The sequence below is a fragment of the Caretta caretta genome, chromosome 11 (genome assembly GCF_965140235.1).
Source record: "Caretta caretta isolate rCarCar2 chromosome 11, rCarCar1.hap1, whole genome shotgun sequence".
NCBI classification, from domain to species: Eukaryota; Metazoa; Chordata; order Testudines; family Cheloniidae; genus Caretta; species Caretta caretta.
In genome coordinates, this window is record NC_134216.1 from 305,228 (window position 1) to 328,664 (window position 23,437).

Below are 23,437 nucleotides of genomic sequence, written 5' to 3' on the forward strand. Positions count from 1 at the left end.
CAACGGAAAATTCCTAAAAGTGGGGGAACCCAAATCATGGCTCCCCTCCCATGCCACGCCTTTCCCCCAAGGCCCCACCCCCTGCTCACTCTTGTCTGTCCCCTTTCCCCATCGTTCGCCCTTACGGCCAGTACAAAGTGTGTGTGTGTGGGGGGGGGGTGGCCCCCTCTGTTCCGGTGCCCCTGAATGGTAAAATTATCAACAATTCAGAAGAAGCAGAAGCATTCAATAAATATTTTTGTTCTGTATTTGGGGGAAAAACAGATGATATAGTCTCATCATATGGTGATATACTATTTCCATTCCACTAGTATATCTGGGGGAAGTTAAAGCAGTGAAGGAAAAAAAAACAAAAAACCAAGCCGGTTGAGCTGCTGCCGAAGAGAAAGAGAGGGACTGCAGGGCTCACTGCCAAATTGCCGCCGAAGACCCAGACGTGCCACCCCAATGACGAACGGAGTGCTGCCCCTTTCTATTGGCCGCCCCAGGCACCTGCTTCCTTCACTGGTGCTTGGAGCCGGCCCTGCCCTCAAGACTCCACCAGCCATTTCTGAGGTTACCTGTTGGGCCTGCTCACAGCAGTGCTGGGATGGATGGGGACGCTGCCACCTGCTCTCCCCAGCTGTTCCCCCCCTTCTTAAAAACATGCCTCCCTGAGCTCCCCCTGCTTTAGCTGCTTCAGAATCTTTGAAGTTCTCCAAACACCGAGCAGTTGTTTTGGTCTCCCCCTTAAAAAACAACAAAAACAAAAAAAAACACATTCTAAACACCATGAGGCTGTTCCTGAGCACCCAGCTTGCGCTGCTCCCATTGGTCTTTTGGCCCAACAGCTTCCCCTACACGCTGGGTTTTACACCAGCGTGATGCTGTGGGCAAAAGAGCTAATGTGATCCCAGGATTCATGAACATGGAAACCTAGAGTAGGAGTAGAGAATTGTGTGCAGTATTGTTGTAGCCATGTTGGTCCCAAGATATGAGACAAGGTGGGTGAGATCATATCTTTTATTGGACTAGCTTCTGTTGGTGAAACCGACAAGCTTTTGAACTCTATAGAGCTCTTCCTAGGAGTTATTTTACCTCTATATTCGACCACTGCTAGAATAATGTGTCCAGTTCTGGTGCCCATCATTCAAGAAGGATGTGCATAAATTGGAGAGGGTTCAGAGAAGAGCCACGAGAATGATTAAAGGATTAGAAAACACACTATCATGAGAGACTCAAAGAGCTTGATCTATTTAGCTTAACAAAGAGAAGGTTAAGGGGTGACAATTATAGTCTTCAAGTATCTACAGGGGGAACAAATATTTAATAATGGTCTCTTCAACCTTGCAGAGAAAGGTCTAATACAATCCAGTGACTGGAAGTTGAAGCTGGACAAATTCAGTCTGGAAATAAAGCGTAAATTTTAAACAGTGAGAGTAATTAACTATTGGAACAATTTATGAAAGGTCATGGTGGATTCTGCATCGCTGACAATTTTTAAATCAAGATTGGACAATTTTCTAAAAGATCTGCTCTAGGAATTGGGGAAGGTCTCTGGCCAGTGTGATTGATACAGGAGGTCAGACTAAATGATCACAGTGGTCCTTGGAGTCTATGAATCTAAGTGATGGAGAATCCACAACATCCCTTGGAAAGCTGCTCCAGTGCTGAATGACGCTTGCTGTTAAAAGTCTGCATCTGAATTCCAGTTTCCCTTTTTCTGTGATTCCGATGAGAACAGGATGAGGTGCATCTCTCTTCTGGGGATGAGCATGTGCAGAAGTGTTAAGCCTCAGCTCAGTGGACCATTGTCCATGCAGGAGCCAAGGCCAAGCTCCTGCAGACAGGCCCCTGTGCTCAGTACACTGCTCCACAGCCCCCCAAAGAGCCCAGGACTTGGCCGAGGGACAGCTCACAATCTGTGCCCAATGCCGCAATCTAACTCGGTGCTGCTCCCTAGTGGGCAAGAGCATGAACACCAGGAATTAAAATTAGAGAATAAAAATACAGAACCCGGTTTGTCAAACCCGTTCTAGCCAAGGATATTTCCAAGCATTGATTAATTCAGCCTCACAGCCCTGCTGCTGGGAGCTGGGTCCTTATTATTAGTCTCCCTTGTACAGCTGGAGAAAAGGAGACAAACGGTCAGCACAGGGATGCTTTGGTCAAGTTACGAGCCATTGCCACCACTTGTTCAAACCCACTGGAGGAGGCACCGAGCAGACCGGACTCCACGCAACGACAAGCACCGTGTTGTCCAACGCAGCTCAGAGCAGGTCTCTGTGACCTGGCACCTGAAAATTGGTGACAGCTGCATCAGAGCTCCCACAACTGACGGAGCCAGTCTGAGCAAAGGGAGAGAGGATTAGTGTGGGCAAGGGCACAGGGGGGAAGTAACCTGACCCAGGCCCTGCAGCAAGAGTCTGACCCTGGGAGTTCCTAGGTCCCATCTGGCGAGCTCTGTGCAGGCTGAGCCTGACTCGGGCGTAGCTGCCCTGACATCAGCAGGCTCACGCTGCTGGGGAGTGTCGCCTCTAAGCATACACCGTTCACTGCACATGCTTAGTGCACAACTTTCAAACGCTCCCAACGGTAACTCACGCCCATCCAGTGGAGGTGGCCAGCCCCACCCAGGGGCACCCCTCAGGCCAGATCTCCCTTTCCAAGGTCACTGTGGCTTTGTCTGCACTACAGAGCTAGGCTGATGTAGGACAGCCTACACCAACCTAACTCTGTCAGCGTCTGCACTGCAACGCTGTCCCCGCCAACGTCAGTCACCCACTACACCGGCCTAACAACTCCACCTCCTTGAGAGGCGCAGCACTGAGCTCAGTGCCTTTCAGGCAGCACAGCGTCTGCGCAGACCCTGTGTTACTTACATTGCCTGCTGGCCATCAGCCCCGTGGCGGCCTGCTCCCTACAGCACCCCCTGCTGGGAGAGGCTGGGGCTGGAGTAGCCAGGAGCTCTCCCACAGCCAGGGCTCCTGCCCCGCTCCCTGCGGCACCCCCTGCTGGGAGAGGCTGGGGCTGGAGTAGCCAGAAGACCCCCACCACAGCCAGTCCTCCTGCCCTGCTCCCTACAGCACCTCCTGCTGGGAGAGGCTGGGACTGGAGTAGCCAGAAGACCCCCACCACAGCCAGTCCTCCTGCCCTGCTCCCTACAGCACCCCCTGGTGGGAGAGGCTGGGACTGGAGTAGCCAGAAGACCCCCCACCACAGCCAGTCCTCCTGCCCCGCTCCCTACAGCACCCCCTGCTGGGGGAGGCTGGGAGTGGAGTAGCCAGAAGACCCCCCACCACAGCCAGTCCTCCTGCCCTGCTCCCTACAGCACCCCCTGCTGGGGGATGCCAGACATTGGTTAAAGTAGTCTGGAAAAGGTGAGGGTTCTAAAATCTCCCCTCCATCAACTCTGCCTCCAGGTCCCTCACCTCTACTCCTCCATGGGGCTGCAACAGGGTCCCCTGTGCCCATTCCCAGGCCAGGGGTTACAGGGAGAAGGAGGGGGCAGGTGTGCCCTGAGCAGCTGGGCTCTCCCTGCTCCCTCCTCCCCTCCTGTGAGGACAGTCTCGTCTTCGGAGGGGCCAGAGAGCTCTGCCCGCCTCCTACCGCAGCCCTCATCGGCTGCTCACACTCCGGGGGAGGCGAGGCTATGGGGAAAGCAGCCAGCCAGAGGGGTTTTCCCCCCAGACAGGGCTGTGTCAGCAGGTGCTCATGCCAAGCAGTTACAGCAGCAGTCGGTAGCCAGGAATAGAAGCCTTGGGCAGGACCAGAGTCAGAAATCAGCAGAGCCAGGTCACCTGAAGCTAGGCAAGGCAGGCACAAGGCTGGGTTACGGCAGGAGCAGGAGCCACTGAAGCCACAGGCCAATGCTTTGAGCAGCCACGGAACTGCCGCTGGTGCTGGGCTTGAGTGCGGTCTGCTGCCTCCTGCTGCCATTCCGGCAGGATAGTCAGGCAGCCTGCCGCAGGCCCGATTCCGGACAGGCGAAACATGGCCCCCCAGGGACTTGCCTGGAGTTGCATAAAAAACTTTATTTGCCAGGCCTAGGACACTTTCAGCCCTGGGGCACCCACAAGTACCATTCCCCTCTCCCAGCAGCCAGCACTCCTGACTCGCTCCCTGCGGCACCCCAGCCACTGGGAGATACTGGGACTAGGATAGTTGGGAAGTCCCCAACAGCCAGTGCTCCTGCCTCGCTGCCTACAGTGCCCCCTGCTGGGCGGGGCTGAGACTGGAATACCCAGGCACCCCCTACCCCTGAAGGCAGCACTCCCCGCCCCACCCCTCCTGCGGCTGGGCAGGATAGGCTACAGGGCTGGTACTTATGGATCCCAGTGTTTGCAGCATGTCTGAACTTGCTGTTTCCATGGCGAGGTAGGTTTGTGAGCCCCGCCTCTCCCCCATGGCACAGAGCAAAGGGCTCAGTGCAGCAGAACCCAGCTCCAGCACTTCCTCCTCTCTGCCAGCGGCTGCCTTTCCCAGAGCTGGTAAGTTCTCAGCTTCAGAGAGGAACTGGCTTTGTAGGGAAGGAAGGGGGCAGGGAAGGATGAGGGAACCAGTGGAGGGGGAATGCAGGGGAAGCACAGATGGTCCAGGTTGAAGAGACCTGTTTGTTTATTGTATTGACAGCGTTTCCACAGCGCTCATCTCTGGGGCATCTGGGAGTTAGCTGCATCCACCTTGAGGCCTGGCCAGGTATGGCCCCATAGGACATTCTCTAGTGTCCAGTCCAGTGCTTGGGAAACACAGACACAGCCTAATGCAGCTCACCCTCAGAATACGGTTCCCAATATTCATCTCACAATGGCTCCCACCCGAGCCAGCCTCTCCCCACTTGGGCTTCATGCCCTTCCCAGATATGCAGCCTGTCTTCACACCCTCCCAAGCCCCAGTGGTCACATTCCAAGATGGAGCATGAATCCCCCCACCCCTGCTCTGCACTTGGCTCTTCTCAGCACACCCAGGCCCAGATGTTCCAGGCACTTCTGATGATCAGGGACCCAGAATTTAACCCCATTCCAGGTGCAGCCCACCAGCACTGTGACCTCTGTGCTCTCTTAGGTGATGTTGCCTTTGTAGACCTTGCAGCTATATCCCATTGCACATCTACATCTAATTCCATCCTCAACTGCCTGCTTGTTCTCTCAGCCATTCCTGATCCCCAGTGACACTAGGGAAGGAATTAGAGTTTGGGTGCTTTCCTCACAGATTTATTAGCTGAATCTTTCTTGCTGTCCCTCAGCTCCTGTCTTGGTCCCCATCACTAGTGGCTCAACCCCTTCCTGCCCAGAATTCCGGTCTCCAGCACCCTTTGGTCCCTGGCACTCACAGTTCCTCCTAGTTTAACACTGATCCACACGGTTATATTTCTGGACCCAGCAAAGAAGGAGATTGACCTAGATACAGCTGACAAATCCAGCTGTGTGCTGTGATTGCTTGACTCTTCTTGCAGCACACTGACACCAACAGGAAAGGGAGGCTTTGCTCCGGGGAGGGGGAGTGCTCAAATATTTAAAGGGACAAGGCACCGCACACAACCTTTTCCACAATCCACGCCCTGCACACACTGCAGACACCTAGATCTTTGATAAATGGCTACAGGCTGCATTCCACAGAAGCGGAATTGCCACAGAATCCCCCTCTGCTGCAGAACAGTGGTCCAGCATCTATTCTTCCATTTAAAAGAATGGCATTTCTAGTCTGTACACAAAGAGACATTGAAACATAAACTGTGTAACAGATCCAGTCTTTAGAGAGACCAGTGACCTGCCCCATTCATCTCAATAGCATGTTATGCTGAGTCATAACGATAACAATGAAAGGATCAGTATAGTCAACAGCTTCTCCATTTAAGAAGGAAAACCTACTTAATGCGATAACCCCATAATCTCAAAAGTCTCCTATGCCTCAAAGCCCTGCTGCTCCCAACCCAGCTGGAAAAGCCCCTCTTCTGACCCTGCCAGGTATTTCTGCATTCTCAAGACAAAATTCTGCAGCCATTTGAAAACTGAAAATTTATGGAACCTATCAGGCATTTTTGGCAGCAAAAATGTCTGGGATCAGTTTTCCAGGGGTTCTTCCTAGAGGCTTAAATAACACTGGCTTGAGGGCCCCTATGTTGGGGGGGGACTTTACTCACTGCTGCAATGACACTTCCTGGTGGCTCTGGGGAATAGCTCAGGGCCAAGGAAGGCCCCTTCCCTGGGTCACCCAGCATCCCTAGGCCTCTGTCTGCAGCCCCTCTCTCACTCCAGGAGCTGCTGCAGCCTCTTCGTGACTCAGCCCTCCAGACAGGTCACTAAGTGGGTTCCCGTTCCAGAGCAGTCTTTCAAAGTCTCTTCTATCCACGCAGCCAGCATCAGGCTGTCCTCACACCCACTGCCCTGACCCTGTCACTCCAGCAGTCTTCCTGTTCACGATCCCCAAACAGGCCCACTCTACAGTGGTTGGTACGGGAGCCCAGGCCCACACTCTGTTCTGGCTGCCAGGGCCCTGTAGCGAACAGTTCAGATCTGCATCTCCACCATCATTCTGGTCTCACCCCTGGACTCCTTCCTACTGGGCTGCTTCGCCACTTCCTTTTCCCTCACCTCAGGGAGGAGAACTGCTGCCTTCCACCTGGCTTTTGAGAAGTCCAGCCTGTTCCCTCACAGGTGAGTCTTTGTCTAATTAGCTTCCTCCAGATCATCTCCCTGTTCATAGTTTAAATTAGCTGCTGAGGCCAAGTGGGTCCCATTCAGCCTCCTCAAGGACAGTGTGTGCTACCCCCAGGACAGGTAACATCTCCCCAGCCTCTCAAGTAGCTGAGCACATGGCCATCCCTCTCCTGCTTTATATCACCCACCATGAGTATTTCCCCTTCTCCAGCTCATCTCCCCTGTTTGTGGCCTAATTGACTGCGGAGGCCAAGTAGGCCCCATTCAGCCCTCTCAGGGCCAGTGTGGGGAATACACCTCATCACAGCTTGTCTCCCCAAAAACCTGGGAAACAATATATACACCCCTGGGCACCTTTGAGGGGCAGTATTGCCTTACTCACAAGCATTGAGTCGAGGGATTTAAAACAGACATTTTAGGGGGAATAACAGGAGGGGCAAGAGAATGAATGTGGGAAAAGCAGCCATTAATAAATTAGCAAGATTAGGTAAACTCTCCATCCTACTGCAGGGTCTCTGAACAATAATCCCCACCTGAGTCCTCTGGCACCTGTGCGTGGTTGAGGTGTTCTGGCCAGTTCACTCTGCCCCAGCTCCCTCACTCACAGATTGTTGTTCTGGGTTGGTGAAGTTGAAGGAATAGAACAGGGCAGTGCTGCATTGGCTGCTCCAGGGGCTCTCCCACCTGTCCCATTGGGAGCGATTTCAGCTTTAATTGCTTACTAGGAAAGCCCACATTCCAGTGCCTTAGTTAAGGTACTGCTCTCCCTATGGCTTCAGTCCAGCCCCGCCCAACCGGCCACCCCCCGCGCCACACCAGCTTTGTACCTTTATTTTGCAGCATGCTTAGCTCCTCAGAAAACAAACAGCTGATCCTCCCTTCCCCTCCCCGAGATGCCGTAGTACCAGCCAGATACTCTAACCCACTACTAAAAACCTCTTCACTGTCCCTCTTCCCAGGTTCCCTTACCCCAGTGGTTCTCAACCAGGAGTCCAGGGCCCCCTGGGGTGCCACAAGGAGGTTTCAGGGGGTCCACCAAGCAGGGCCAGCCTTAGAGTTGCTGGGGCCTAGGACAGAAATTCAAAGCCCCACTACCTGGGGCTGAAGCCCAGAGCCCTACCACCCAGGGCTGAAGCCAAAGCCTGAGCAATGTAGCTTCATGGGAGCCCCTGCTTGCTACCCGCTAACACCAGCCCTAGCTCAGATATGCAGAAAACCAGCTGTTGTGGCGTAGGGGGCCCATGAAGAGTTTATGGCATGTTGGGCAGGCCTCAGAAAGGTTGAGCACACCTGCCGTACCCAACTATCCCGGACTACGGTCGTGGTCAGGGTGACCTGGGCATGCTTGGTGTCGATCTTGTGGCCCTTCCTTTCCCAGCCAGCTCAACAGCACTTCATTGCCCCCAAATGCAAACCTTAAATGGCATTTTAAGCAGAATGCCCCAAACTGGGACGTAACTGAAATGCAACTTGGCCCTGCCCATTCTGTCATTTCCCCTGGCTCACTAACAGCTGCCAGCAGAAAGCTCCCTTCCCGCTGGAGCCCCTGCCCGTCTGGAGCTCACCTGCAGCTCTGGGCTGTTCTTTTCCCTATTCACCAATGGATATCACTACCAAGCTGCCTACAAATTTAGGAGAGCAACTGTGGGAAGTGGTTGCTTTGGGGGGGAGGGGAGGGAGGGCTTAACAGCCCTGGGACTCACTTCTGGTTTATGTCTTATATGCCTAAAAGCTCATGCTTCAGGGTTACAGCCAGCCACTTGCAGGGGTCAGGAAGGGATATTCCCCCAGTGAATTGGGAGGGCTTTTTAATCTCCTTCCTCTGAAACATCACGGATGGCCATGGCTAGATATGATAATTTGCCTGGATTATCTGGGTGTATCTCACCTAATCATTTCCCTGATATTGCAGGGCCCTTGATTCCTAGGGTCCCATGGTCCCACCTGTTCTCTGCTTGGGACATGTAAAGTCTAGTCTCCTATGGGCTGCAATACTTTGGTCTAATTTCAGTTCTTAGGTTTAGTGTTCGGGTGCTAGGGGGGGTGATCTGTGAGACACAGGAAGTCAGACTAGAATGACCTGCTGGTCCCTTCGGGCCTTTACGCCATGGCTCGCGCCACAGGACTAAGGGCTTACCAGTAAAATGATGTTTAATTGGCTGTTGAAGTAGAGAAGATGTGGGCTGGCTCTGGTCGAAGCCCATTTTCCTGTTTCATTGCATAAACACCTCACATCAGTAGTTTAGCTCAGGCTGCCATTGACTTTCAAGTCTGCTGCGAGAGCCCAGACTCCTGAGACCATGCTTGCTGCCGCTGCATTCCCGCACAGCGCAGGAGAGCTATTTCCCGAGGCCAGACCCCAATTTCCGCACAAGCGGCACATCAGCATCAATGTCCAACACATTTAACACACACGTCCGACACTTGCCCTACGAACGCATTCAACACAGCGATGTTTTGCCAGCTCCTGCTTGCTCTGTAACAGGCAGGTATGGGTTACACACCATTGCTATTCTCACCTCCCATGCAACGCTTAACGTGGTCTGAAAAAATGGGGGGGGTGATGTGACTAGCACAGTCCCACATCTGCCCCCAGCCCCATGCCCCCCAGCCAGGAATCAATCCTGTCCCCTAGCTCCCACATCAATCCCCCCACACCTCACCTCTGCTCCTCCTGCAACTCCTAGGGATCTTCACCCTGCTCTCCTAGGCTGGAGTGGGGGAGAGGGAGGTTGCAGTGGGGTCCCCTCTGCCCCTTCCCAGCTGGGTGCTGTGGGGAGGGAGGGGCAGGAGCAAAGGGCCATCCTTCATTCTCACAGGAGGGGGGAGCGGGGAGAGACTCTACCTGCTCCCTGCAGCAGACCCGGGGCAGTGAGTGGGGAAAGAAGCCAATCAGAAGAGGCCCAGTGCTGGCCCCTTTAGACTGGCCCAGTCTGAGCCCTGTTTCCATTCTAGGCATACGGCCTGAAAATCGATCCCATTGTGCAGCACTGGCAGGCTGCAGACCAAGCTCACCTCTTAGGCCCGAGCAGTGACAAAGAGGGACCATAAAGCCCACGTGTATACCATGGGAAAAGTCCAGGATTACATTTTCAGTGTTGCCAATGCTCCTAATTTTAGCATGAATCTCATGCTATTTGATGCTTTTCTTAAAGCCCCAGCTCCTGGAATCATGTTAATTTGTGCGATTCTCACTGTGACAGATAATTCTCAATGTGACAGTGCAATCTGTACAATCTCTTTGAGGACCATATAGTTGATGACTGGTTTATGTAACACTGTGGGCCAGGGACTGTATGCACCTCTGGAGGGGAGGGGCGCATAGGGGGTTACCCCCAGCTCCTCCAAGAACCCAAGAACAGTTGGGGTGATTACAGTGAATCACTTGGATTGTAAACACCTCCAGAGGGGTACCACCCCCAGGGAGGCATGGATATACTGGTTCAAGCTGGGTTTTCCAGAGACCAACAGACCAAATAAGGGCTTTTGATATAAAATGGCTGCATTTAAATATACACAGGGCCTTCTTGCTGATCTAGCAAATGGCCAGGACCTTCTGTCCAAGAGGGGGCCTAACCTTTGTGGAAGGGTTGGAAAGACTCTGGCCTACTAGACTGATGGGTGGCCTCTTGTACATGTCTAGCATGTGTACAGGAACTTTTATTGTTTTTATGTTTTTTTCTGTAGTGCTTTTACCTTAAGAATTAATGTGCTTGCTTAGAAAGGGCTGCGTGATAAATTGTAACTGCTGGCAATGCCCTGGTCATAGCCCTTGGAGAGAAAGCAATGCACAGAAACTGGCCGTTAGCCAGACTGGCTTGCTGGGGAGCTATCATAGTGTAAGGCAGGGAGCTGGGCAGTGTTAAAACCCCTGGTCAGACGGGAGTAAGACAAGGGTCCCTGCCCAGAAAGAGGTGACAGCAGGAGACCTGAGGCTAGACTGGGCATTCCTGGAGTGGTCCATTGGGTGGGGTGGGGCTGCAGGTACAGTTTACTCTGAAACTGTGACATTCAGATTTTGCTTTAAAAAAAAAAAAGGGGGTTTCTAAGGCCTGGTCTACACTACGGGGTTAGGTTGAATTTAGCCGCGTTATGTTGATTTTAAAATGAATGCGTCCACACAACCAACCCGTTCCGTCGACTTAAAGGGCTCTTAAAATAGACTTTTGTACTCCTCCCCGGCGAGGGGAGTAGCCCTAAAATCGACCTTGCTGGGTTGAAGTTGAGGTAGTGCAGACGCAAATCGACAGTATTGGCCTCCGGGAGCTATCCCCAAGTGCTCCATTGTGACTGCTCTGGACAGCACTTTGAACTCCAATGCACTAGCTGGGTACACAGGAAAAGCCCCGGGAACTTTTGAATTTCATCTCCTGTTTGGTCAGCCTGGCGAACTCAGCAGCACAGGTGACCATGCCGTCCCCCCAGAATTGCAAACGAGCTCCAGCATGGACCGAAAGGGAGACCCTGGATCTGATCGCTGTACGGGGAGAAGCATCTGTGCAGGCAGAACTCCGATCAAAAAGAAGATCAGCTTGGGTGCATTGCCTCCAGGACCGGCTCTCGCTCATCTGCGCTGCCTCTGTCTCTGGAATTCCACCCGATGAGTTGGCCATTATCAACCGAGAACCACACAACACATAGGAGGGGATCACTTTCATAAAGGACCACATCTGTGTTCCCCAGGACTCCACACTGTCAGCACACTTACAGTGATATAAAACCTGATGATTAAGGTCCCATTTCTTCTGGTGGCCCTGTATGCATCCCATGATAGAGACCTTTGTAGCTTCCTGCCAGGTGTATGCCCAGACCACGATCCCATGCCAAAAATCCTGCAGTCTTCTCCAACCTCTGGACACCCCATCTCTGCCCTGGGAGGCTATGTCCTTAGATTTTGGGGTGGAACTACCAGACTCCGGTGGTTTCATGACCATCCTGCCATGGTAAATCACTCTTCTAAGATGGCCCACTTCTTTCCCTGCATGGCTCTGGATAAACACTGGAGTCCATCTTCATAGAATCATAGAATCATAGAATATCAGGGTTGGAAGGGACCCCTGAAGGTCATCTAGTCCAACCCCCTGCTCGAAGCAGGACCAATTCCCAGTTAAATCATCCCAGCCAGGGCTTTGTCAAGCCTGACCTTAAAAACCTCTAAGGAAGGAGATTCTACCACCTCCCTAGGTAACGCATTCCAGTGTTTCACCACCCTCTTAGTGAAAAAGTTTTTCCTAATATCCAATCTAAACCTCCCCCACTGCAACTTGAGACCATTACTCCTCGTTCTGTCATCTGCTACCGTTGAGAACAGTCTAGAGCCATCCTCTTTGGAACCCCCTTTCAGGTAGTTGAAAGCAGCTATCAAATCCCCCCTCATTCTTCTCTTCTGCAGGCTAAACAATCCCAGCTCCCTCAGCCTCTCCTCATAACTCATGTGTTCTAGACCCCTAATCATTTTTGTTGCCCTTCGCTGGACTCTCTCCAATTTATCCACATCCTTCTTGTAGTGTGGGGCCCAAAACTGGACACAGTACTCCAGATGAGGCCTCGCCAATGTCGAATAGAGGGGAACGATCACGTCCCTCGATCTGCTCGCTATGCCCCTACTTATACATCCCAAAATGCCATTGGCCTTCTTGGCAACAAGGGCACACTGCTGACTCATATCCAGCTTCTCATCCACTGTCACCCCTAGGTCCTTTTCTGCAGAACTGCTGCCTAGCCATTCGGTCCCTAGTCTGTAGCGGTGCATTGGGTTCATTGTTCATTGGTTCATTGCCTCCTGGATGACATCACCTGCAATCGGGGGCCACAGTTTACTGCCAGCTTCTGGCACAAGGGCCTATGTTTATTAGGAGTCCACATGCACCTGTCCTCTGCCGACCCACTTCAGCTGAACGGCCAAACGGAAAGAATCAACCAGATCCTAGAGCAATATTTGCAACACTACATCAACCATCTCCAGGATGACTGGTCTTCCCTGTTATCCTACGCCAGGGATAGTTTTTTTTTAATCAGGGTCCAGATTTCTTGGTCAAGATACAATCAAGGTCTAGATTCCAAAGAAACATTTTTCACGCCGCAACAATGATAATAAGTAAACAAAAAGAGTGCGCAGTCTGTGCAAGAGTGTCTGGCGGCCTGGATGTGGCCTGTGTCCTGCCTATCGACTGCCCCTGTCCTAAGCGGAGTCCTCGTACAATAGGGCAAGACCCTGCAACCAGAGGTATCATCCACAACTATCCACATCTCCCTGTGGCGGGTCTGGTACCACACCACCCCCTTGTGGCAGGGGTGGGACGGGGCATCAGAACCTTGCCACTCACAAGGTCACACGCCCGACTCTGTGAGTAGCCGGTTGCAGCCTAATGGCCTCCCTTCACACGATCACCCCTTGGTCCGGGTAGTGCAGCCTCGTGGCTGGAGTCCATGTAACCCGCCCCAAGAATCAGGGCAGTGTGACCCAATGGTCAGGGTCCATATAACTCACTCCTCACGTGGGAGCAATGCGGCCTAATGGCCAGGGTCCATACAATCCCCCTTGCAAGTGGGGTAGTATGGCCTAGCAGCCAGAGACCATAGGATTCCCGCAGTGCAGTGGGGAGGGATGGTAGGGGGAACCGAGGCCTTCCCTTGTCACCGGGTCCCAACCCAGGGCCCTGGTAGTGGCAAGATCCCCTTGCCACCAGCTCGGCGGGGATCCGCCCGCAACATGCCAAGCATCTGTGTGGCTCTAACGCTGTTTGCCTCTAAAGTTCCCCTGGGTCACTTCCTACCATAAACACCGGGTTCTCTGCTGCAGGCAGTCCTCCGGTCTGTTCCCCTCCTGTGACATACTCCATCTGGGTATCAGGGTGCGTCCTGGCTTGGCTGGCCTCCGTATCCTGGTGCACAAGCTGTCCCTTCTCAGGAGCTGGCAGTGTGCCTCCTTCCCCTCCCACGGTCAGCCCCGACTGGACAGTTCTGCAGGCTTTTATACCTAGCTCTCCAGTTGGAGCATGCCCAGCAGAGCTTCCAGGGCGTGGCTTCTGTGGTACCAGTGTGGGGCCACTCTGCCCCGTCACCCCCTCCCCCAACCCATCTGCCTTGGACCTGGTACAACACATCCATGGGGAGGTGAAGGGACACATTGAAAAGTGAAGGAGGACCACAAAAAGCACACGGACAAGCACAGACATGGCTTCATCCGAAAGGTATGGCTTTCTACAGAACACATCCTTCTGGACAGACCCTCTTGGAAACTAGACTACTGGTTCCTTGGCCTGTACCGGATTCAGCGCCAAATCAGCGTGGTCACCAGCTCCAGCTCCAGCTCCATCGATCCCTTAGCGTCGACCCCATATTCCACATCTCACTTCGCAAACCATGCACTGAGAACAGATTTCCCCACAGAGCTCAATCACTGCCTGCACCATTTCAAGTACCGGGTCAGGAGGAATATATTGTTCACGAACGCCTCAGCTATAAGACCAAGGGGGGGAAACTATGGTACCTGACTGATTGTGACAGTTATGGCCTGGAGGAATGCACTTGGGAGCCAGCTGGAAACATTCACCCTCCCACCCTGATTCAGGCCTATCATAGGAGCCACCCTGAGAAACCTGGACCCACATCACCCAGTGGGTACCCCGGGGAGGGGGTGATGTCATGACCCATGGGTCTCGAACTCGGGTCCTCAGGGGTCATGGGTGTGGCCAAACCCTCCACCTGGTAGCCTGCTGAACAGCTTACCTGGGACCCATGAAGCCCAGCCCCAGGATGAGGCTCACCCTCGAGATCCAATTGGCAGCATCCCAGAGTGGCTGTTAGGCCCCAGGCCCGACTGCAGCCAGCAGCAGGAACAGGAAGCTGTCTGAACAACTAGGCCCCATCGTGCTCTAGACTTTGTGTTTCCACCTCTGCCTCCTGGTCCCGGTGCTTGATTTCCTGGCGTCCTGACCGAGTGTGACTCCTGGCATCTGAACTGTGTTTCAGACCTCCACTTGGCTCCTGCCTCCGACCCCCCGGGATCCTGACCAAGCCGACGCTTGACTCCTGTCTCGTGGATGCAGGGGCCGGCTCTGACCCCTCCGTCTGGCCTCCCATGGCCACGACTCATGGGGGGATGTCAGGGAACACTAAACCGCGTTGTGCAGTTCAGCCGCTAGATGGCGCAGTGTGTAAAATACCTGGTTGACGCCAGCATCCAGACCTGGCAGCGCATTAAAGGCTCTGATGCTGAACATGGCTGGTGTGTCCCCTGCTAAGAAGGAAACGGTGTAGCCTGTTGTCCCAGAGTCAGTGCTCTGAATGAAACCAGCCCGGACTCTGGTTTAGCATGCCTCCTCTCATGCTGTCACATGGCTTTGGCCTTCCTGGGTGTGACCTCGAAGCATTCAGCCCCCTGTTCTCACCGTGCACTTCCCGCAGCGAGTCCCTCTGGATGGCACCCCTGGGGAAGCCAGAGGGGCCCTGAACCTAACTCCACAGTCAGCTGTGAGTCTCAGCCAGCGTGTAACACAGATAGAGTTGCCGGGTGTCCGATGTTTGACCGGAATGCCAAGTCGAAAAGGGACCGTGGTGGCTTCGGTCAGCACCGCTTACTGGGCCGTTAAAAGTCCGGTTGGCAGCACAGCAGGGCTAAGGCAGGCTCCCTGCCTGCCATGGCTCAGTGCAGCTCCTGGAAGTGGCGGCATGTTCCCCCTCTAGTTCCTATGTGTAGAGGCAGCCAGGGGGTTCCGCGCACTGCCCCAACCCCGCAGCTCCCACTGGCCATGGTTCCCAGCCAATGGGAGCTGTGGGGGCGGCACCTGTGAATGGGGCAACGCACAGAGCCGCCTGGCTGCGCCTCCGTGTAGGAGCCGGAGGAGGAACATGCCGGCACTTCCAGGAGCTGCCTGAGGTAAGCGCCGCCCGGAGCCTGCACCCCTGAGCCACTCCGCCCCATGCCCCAACCCCCTGCCCCAGCCCTGATCCTCCACCCGTCCCCCAAACCCCTTATCCCCAGCCCTACCCCTCCCACACCCTGAGACCCATATTTGTGGCCCCACCCTGGGGCCTTCACCCCCTCCCACACCCCAACCCCTTCAGCCAGCCCGGTGAAAATGAGCATGTGAGTGAGGGTGGGGAGAGTGAGCGACAGAGGGACGGGGGATGGAGTGAGTGGGGTCTCTGAGAAGGGGTGGGGCCTCAGAGGGGGGCAGGTCAAGGGTGTTTGGTTTTGTGTGAGTAGAAAGCTGGCAACCCTGAACACAGAAGGTTTACTAGTCGACAGGAACACAGCACAGAACAGATCTTGTTAGCACAGAAAGCAGGAACATTCAGTAAAGTCCATCTTGGGGGGACAGGAGCCCAGAGCCAGGACCCTGGCCCTCCCCCTGAACCCTAAGCCATCAGAGACTGACCCACTTCTAGCTGCCTGGCACCCAACACACACGTTGCCCCTCCTCTGGTCTTTGTCTCACTTCCTGGGGAAAGTATCATCTGGTCGCATCCCCCTCCTGGGTCTCAGGTTATAAAGGACACCCTCCATTGCTTATGGGGAGATGGCTGGAGCCACCTCACCTGCCCCCGAGGGTCTCAGCAAAAGTGACAGACCCTTATTGCCACCACCTAGGCATTGGTGCAGCACACAGGGAAACTGAGGCACACACAGTATTCATGCAAAACAGTAAGACTCACATAGGCTCACATACAACATAAAAAGGGGGAAAACCCACTTAGTCACACGCATCCATCTCTGGTACAGGAACACGGCACATAGTTCCTGTTCCCATAAGCATGGTTTCATTCAGCTGGCTGTTGACTAGTCCTGTGTAAAACAAGCTCACCTGCACCAATAACTACATTCTGTTGCAAGCCTAGAGCGTCTCAGAGCATGTCTACACCACAGACATAAAGTTGACCTATGGTAGGTCAACTTACAGGCACCACTGTGATGGCTGATGTCCATGTTGCCCTCCTTCTGTCAGTGGTGTGTGTCCTAACCAAGAACGCTTCCACTGACTGAAGAGGGGCAAGGGGGGAGGGTGCTGAGGGCCAGAGCTCTCGACTCCACTCGGCTTCCCGCTCTCAGCCAGGAATGGGGGGCAGCTGCCCGGGCTTCTCGCCTCCCCATTTCCTGCTGGGAGCAGCAGGGAGCTGTCCGGGCTTCTTGGCTCCTTGAGTGGGGAGCCAGGCGGGCACAGCCAGGCTGGGAGTGGGGAGCTGGGGGCAGCTGGGCTTTAGCTGCCTGGCTTTCTTCTCAATTTCATGGAGACAGCCAACAGCCAACACTGCAACACCCTAACTATACCAACATAAGGCCTACGCCTCTGGTGGAGGTGGAGTTATTATGTCAGTGTATGTAGTGGGGTGGCTACCCCACTCCTAAAACAGAAGGGGTTAAAAGCAGCCCTGGAGAGGGCAGTGGCTGGGGATGGTTGACTGGGGAAGCAGCCGCAGCTGGGCCATGGCCCAGTCAGGCCCCAGCTGGCCTGTAGCACAAGGCTGGGAGCCAGAGGCCCCAGGAGTCTCTCTCCAGGCTGGGAGAGAGCAGGGCCTGCTGGCCTGCTTGACAGGGGACTGAGGGTGGTGCCATGCTGGGGAAGGAGCAGGCTGAGTGGGGCGCTCCAGGCTGGCAATTCCCCAGGCTGTAGGGCTTGGTCCAAGGCCCATAGAGGTACTGGGAGGCAGAGGAAGGCAGCAGGTCTGAACCCCCTTGCCTATGATGAGTGGCCTTTACACGGCAGTCTGCCCTAGGGAGCGGGGGCTTGGTGATGACTGGCAGTAGCCCAGACTGAGGCAAGGTGGGGATAGTGGGTTGGGGGTTCCGCAGGAAGGGGAGACCCAGAGGCAGAGTGTGGGGATACTGCCCGGGGGCAGAACCCCAGAGAAAGGGGCACCGGGATCTGTGAGGGACACGTGGGCCAGAGCTGTGCGGATCACAGGCCTGCAGAGGGCACTCCAGGTGGAAGAAGAGCTAATTCCCAATGACCCACAGGAGGCGCTGCAGGGGTGAGTCCTGCAGTCTCACGGTGTAGTACGGCACTTACATTGGCAGAACAAGGCTGTAATGTGTACACTGATATAATTAGGTCGACTAGGGTTGCCAATCCTTCCAGATTGGCCAGGAGTCTCCCGGAATTGGCCTCAATCTCCTGGTTGCTATTGAAAGCAATCTGGGAGATTCTAATAGGCCAAAAGTCCAGTTCGCGGCACAGCGACGCTAAGGCAGGCTCCCTCCCTGCCCTGGCTCCGCTTGGCTCCCGGGAGCGGCCAGCATGTCCCTATTGCAGGGACAATCAGGGAGGCTCTGCATGCTGCCCCTGCCCCCAGCGCTGCTCTGCAGCTCCCATTGTCCAGAAACCATGGCCAATGGGAGATGCGGAAGCAGTGCCTGCAAGCAGGGGCGGCGCGCAGAGCCACCTGGCTGCCCCTGAGCCTAGGAGCTGAACATGCCAGTCGCTTCCGAGAGCCACCTGAGGTAAGCGCTGCCCGGCTGGAGCCTGCACCCCTCACCCCCTCCTGCATCCCAATCCCTGCCCTGAGCCCTCTCCCACACCCAACTCCTTCCCAAAGCCTGCACCCCACACCCCCTCCTGTACCCCAACCACTGCCCCAGGCTCAGGGAGCCTGGAGCCCCCCCACTCCAAACCCCTTGGCCTACCCCCCCAGCCCAGAGCCGGTACCCCAACCCCCTGCTGGTGAAAGTGAGTGAGGGTGGGGGAGAGTGAGTGACAGAGGGACGGGGGAGGGAGTGAGAAGGGGCGCAGGGGGCAGGGACTTAGGGAAGGGGTGGGGCAAGGGTGTTTGGGTTTGTGCGATTAGACAGTTGCAACCCCTAAGGTCGACGTAAGCTACCTTACCTTGATCTTACTGTGTAGTGTTGACCAGGTCTCAGTGTCTGCACATTGGCTGCCTAGGCAGAACCTGCTGATTTGCTGATCAGGTTGTTTCTTGCATTTATTTTCAGTGAGGTCTTGCAAAGGTGCTCCTTCTGTCATGCTCTGGTCCTGTGTGACACCTAGATACCCAGGCTTTGGTTCATGGTCCAGCCTGGGGCCGTTCAGAAAGCTGTTTGTTGGCTTTTGTATGGTTACAGTCTGAAGCAGCTGGAAATAATCTTTTTGGTACAAAGTTTGTCTCCATCCTTGGCAGCAGTGGCCAGCTCTTTCATGTCACCATTCTGTGATTGAAACCCTGGTCCTCTGCTTCCAGACAGCTGTCATCTGCATAGATAAAATGCCAGGTCGTGGTGTTCGGGAAATCATTTGTGAAGAGGTTGAAAGGTGTCAGAGCTAGAACTGAGCCCTGAAGTAGACCCTTGTTGTGGGACCTTCACATGTTGGTGTTTGTCCAAGTGAAGCTTGGAACCCGTGGCCTCTCGGCCATAGCCCTGAGAGCCCACTGCAGGCGGCCCAGTGACCGTCTCTAAAGGAGGCCAGTGTGCCACATCGTGTCACATGCAGCTGTGAGATTTATGAATTCTGCTTGGCCTAGCCACCATGCTCGCTGTGGGGGTGAGTGCTAGCCCGTAATCACGGGTACTGCGGTTTGATCTGAAACTTGCCTGAGCTACATGCAAGAGATCATGAGCAGTGGGGCACTTTGATGAAGGCTGAGAGCTTTCAAGGAATTTGTACGTGCAGCTTAGCTAAGAGAGGGTGCAGCAACTTGTTCAGTGTCAATGGTCTCTCTCTCTTCCCCTCCCCTGCCCCCTCCCCGCCCCAGTTTTGGCCAGGCTGTTACTTTTGCTCTGCGCCAGATCTTATGTATTTTATTTGCCTGGATAATGCTAGATAGAAAGATGGCTATTGGCTAGCCTAGTGCTACTCCCTCCCTAGGCTGCTGCTCAGTGCAAAGTACCCACTGACCAGCTGCTGCATCATGTATTTTCTCCAATGGTCCTTGCTACTCGCCCACCTTTCAGCTGCTTGCTGGCTGCAGAGGGATCTGTGGGATTGGCTCTGGGGGCCAGAGCAGTGCATGCTCAGCTCACATTTCTCCATCTCCTTTCTGCCATCTCAGGTCACCCAGGCCATCCATGGAAACCGTCTATTCTGCCCTCCAGGATGAGATCCATGCCTTCGAGGCACATGTGCAGAGCTGCCAGAAAGACTTTGACCTGCACACGCTTTACAACGTGCTGCTGCTGCTCCTCCCCGGGAGCCCGACCTGGGAGGTGCAAAGCCTAGAGCAGCTGGAAAAGCTTGTCGCAGGCAGGGACTGGCCAGGCCAGGACACCGTGAAAATTACAGGCAGCGCTGAGAGTTGTGATGTCCCTGGCTATGTCGCCTGGCTCAGCTCCTACCTGGGGTATTTAAATGCTTTAAAAGAGACGTTTGATGCTAAAGTCGTGTTCCCTTTGTGTGAGCACCTGTATGTCCACGATGAGCTGGATGTCAGGGCCGAGCGCCAGTCTCCTGTGGGTTCCTACAGCAGGTCTGGTGCTGGGCATAGGGGGGAGAAGAGGCCCCACGCTGTGACCTCCATTGCAGATATTGCCAAGCAACTGTTTGCTGTCAGGAGGAAGTGGGCCTTGCTGCTCAACCGGCGGGTGATTGACGACCGAGTCTTCAGCCCCCAGAGCCTGTGCGCCCTGCAGGGCTTTGCCAACATTGGCCCCGTCGTGAAGGTTCTGAGGCTGGTCCCTGACATCTTTCACAAGAGCTTGGCCACGGCAGCGCTTGCCAGGCAGTGGCTCAGTCTCCATGGAAGCAGATACAGCGTCTTCCAGCTGCCATCAGAACCAGGCCAGGAGAAGGGCGAGTGTAGAACTGGGCTGGCTCCTGGCACCTCTGAGCCCTGGAGGAATGGAGTGGCCATATGCCTCCCTGAGTCTGCCAACGGCTGCAGCAGTTTCTCAGGAGGCCAGTTACACCCCAGACCCAGGAGAAGCAGCAGCAGCTTCAGCTCCCATGATGGAGGAGGCTGGCTGGGCAACGTCAGTGCGATGCGAACCAAGCTGCGGGAGAGTCGAGAGGAGCTGATGGCCCTGCTCTGGCGAGTGGAACGTGCTGGAGTGCTGGAAACCCAGCTGCACGAGCTAACCCAGAGCATCTCCAGCCTGCAGCTGGAGCAGCAAGATACAAGGCACAAGCTGGACAATTTCCAGCAAAGACTGGAACAGGCAGACTGGGACATGCCTGGCAGCATACCGCTGCTTAGCAGCCAGTGCCAGGCAACGCTCAGACAGCTGGAGGACCTGGGGCGGCACGTGGAGCTGGAGGAGTATCATAAGAGCATCTTGCAGAGCGACTGGCTGCTGGAGCTGGAGCTCAGACCATGTCTTATTCGGCAGCTTGATGCAGTAAGAGGCTTAGCTGCTGTCACAGGTCACAAATCTCATCCCTGAATGGTGTGCGGGTGTTGCCACGTTCTGGAGGGTCAGGCGCATCCCCCCCCCCCCCCCCGCCGCCCACACACACACAGTGAGGACGTGGGCCTGTGTTTGTGGTGTGGGAGCCTCTGGGTTTCTGTGGGCCTGAGTGTGTGAGTGAGCATGTGTATGCGAGAAGGGGCATGGGGTGTCTGTGGGCCTGAGTGCATGAGAGAGGGGGCCAGGAGTGTGTGTGGGCCTGAGCATCCGAGTGAGCATGTGTATATGAGAGAGAGGCCCTGGGGTGTGTGTGCACACATATTGATGCACATGGGCCTGTGGGTGCAAATGGCCATGTGGGGCACAAGGGAGACAGTGCGTGCTGAGACTGAGGGCAGCAGGAGGGAGCAGGGGCGGGGCCATCTAGTAGGAGAAAGGGGTTCCTGCAAGGGGAGGGCATGGCTTCTCAGGACAGATGGGACAGCCAGAGGGGAATCCTCATAAATCCTCTGCCACGCAGCCTGTATGGCCAGACCCTGCTGTCAGTACAGGGGCCAGCGCACGTGTGACGCCTTCTTCTCTTCCCCAGTTGCAGCAGCACTGCAGAGAGCTGGAGCAGTCGCTACAGGCCGGGGACCAGGCCACACTGCAGCATCTCCTGCCAGCAAGTAGGACGGACTCTGCTTCCCTGTGTGACTCAGGGCATTGCTCCACCGCGTCTCCCATGCCGACAAATAAAGCCTGAGTCCTGCCTTTGGAGAGGGACAATGGCAGGAGGGACTGGACCCCATTTTGCTGCCTCTGTTAATTGATAGACTCTGTGTATATGTGTACTGCTCAATGCACGTGTGTGTCTGCCCCCCCGCCTGCTGCTGGATGGAGTCTGACCTGCATCTCTGACCTGCCTTCCAGGGTGGGAGACCCACAGCTGCTGCTGCCAGCGGCAATCTGAGATTTGGGGCACATGTTTCAGGAACAGACGTTAAACCTGGAAAGTGAGAGCAGGAAGGACTCAGCTCCCTAACTTGTGACTGCAAGGAATCGCGGTATCTGCCCAGCAGAGTCCAGGCCCCCTAGGCCAGCTCAGCGTTCCTGAAGAACAAGGCCAAAAGCCTTGAGCAGCCAGCATCCGCCCCCCCCTCCCCGCAGTGTATGACTCAACTTATCCTTCCCTGCAGTGTCCCTGTCATCCAAACACTCAGCCCACATGCCACCTGGGACCCACATAGCACCAGCTCCAGACTCTGCCACCAGAGGGGGCAGGAAATGCACCCGGGGGTGTGTGTGTGTGTGTGTGTGTGACACAAAGCTGTTCCAGTTGCCTAGGGCTGGAGCTATTCAAATTAAATGCCATCAGCAAAGGTCTGGGCCAGCCTAGTTCTAGGGCCCCCATCCTCAAATTTAGCAACAGCACCCCCAGTCTGGGCCCTAAGAGCACCCTGCTAGGGATCTTTGCCCCCCCTATTGCTTCCCCATGACCCCAGACAGCATGAGTTAAAATGGTGTCCTCTGCACAGTGTGACTTTGCATGCACCGTATCCATGGGGTCACATTGTATGGAGGATGCCAGTTATCAGCCCAAAATGGCATCCTCTGTCCACTTGGGCTTGCCACTGCCACTGATGGAACGACCCCACTTGGGACCACGACCCAGACTTTGGGAACTGCTCCGCTTGCCCTTTGTAACCTGGTTGATGTAACCCACCTCTCAGGCCCTGTTTGGCCAGGCTGAGACTTGCATGTTTGTGGAGTTTACATCCTTGTCCTGGGCACTGAATTCTGCTGCATGAGTCTGGGGTAGCGGGAGACTGGGCAGCCTCTCCCATGACCCCAGGGTCCAGTCATTGCCGCTGTAGGCAAGATTCCCCTGTAACGCCAAGCAGTTCAGCGCCGCGGCAGATGCTGGTGATGGTAGAGCGCGAGCAGCTAGCCTTTCATAGGTGCCGCCCCACCTCAAGGGTCGGGCCAGGCTCTACAAATGGGTAAAGCCAGGCAACTGAGGAGAAATCGGAGATGGGGAAGGGAAGGGACTCCGCCAAGGCAGCACAGGGCAGAGCTCAATTAGAATCCAGGTGTCCCGACTAGCCCTGCACTAACCTCAAGACTGAGTGCGCAGAGCCAGCTGAAAGGGCGCGTGCTTCATGTAGGGCTGGGGGCTGAGTGTCTGCCAGCCAGGAGACCCAGCTGGGTAGGTCCTGTGGGCTCCTCTTTGCCATGGAGCTGGGGGCAGTGAGGGCCTTGGCTCTGTGGGGCTTCCTGCAGCCCTGCTCTTCTCACCCCTTCACCATTTTCTGAGTGGTACCAGTGGGTCAGAGCAGGAATTCAGTCCCCTGGCATCCCCCACCCACAGCTCTGTGTGGACATTAGGCTTAAGTGCCACTTCCAGGGGTTCCAGGCCATGGGTGGTGAGGGGTGGATGGTGTGGAAACATGATCAGGCAGCCCCAGTGGTCTCCCGGATCTGCTGCCATGGAGGAGCAGCCGTTCCCTTGTGGGCTGTAGCATGCAGAGAGACTTGGAAG

The 23,437-nt window shown here is 55.1% G+C and overlaps 2 protein-coding genes across 3 annotated transcripts in view; one reads left to right on the forward strand and one right to left on the reverse strand.

Annotated features, from left to right (window-relative positions):
• LOC125644827 (unconventional myosin-X) overlaps window positions 1–18,616 on the reverse strand; it is a 305,444-nt gene extending 286,828 nt beyond the window's left edge. For both annotated transcript variants that reach the window (XM_075117658.1, XM_075117657.1), the window contains exon 1: window positions 18,464–18,616. In XM_075117658.1, coding sequence (XP_074973759.1) covers window positions 18,464–18,601 — 138 coding nt within the window. In that variant the 5' untranslated portion in view covers window positions 18,602–18,616. The remainder of the gene's footprint in view (window positions 1–18,463) is intronic.
• A 1,014-nt stretch (window positions 18,617–19,630) lies between these two features.
• Window positions 19,631–22,335, forward strand: LOC125644504 (uncharacterized). Its single transcript, XM_048868487.2, has 2 exons — window positions 19,631–20,907; window positions 21,506–22,335. The coding sequence occupies exons 1-2, from the start codon at window positions 19,642–19,644 to the stop codon at window positions 21,659–21,661; spliced, it is 1,422 nt and encodes a 473-aa protein (XP_048724444.2). The 5' UTR covers window positions 19,631–19,641; the 3' UTR covers window positions 21,662–22,335.
• Window positions 22,336–23,437: the final 1,102 nt, after the last annotated feature.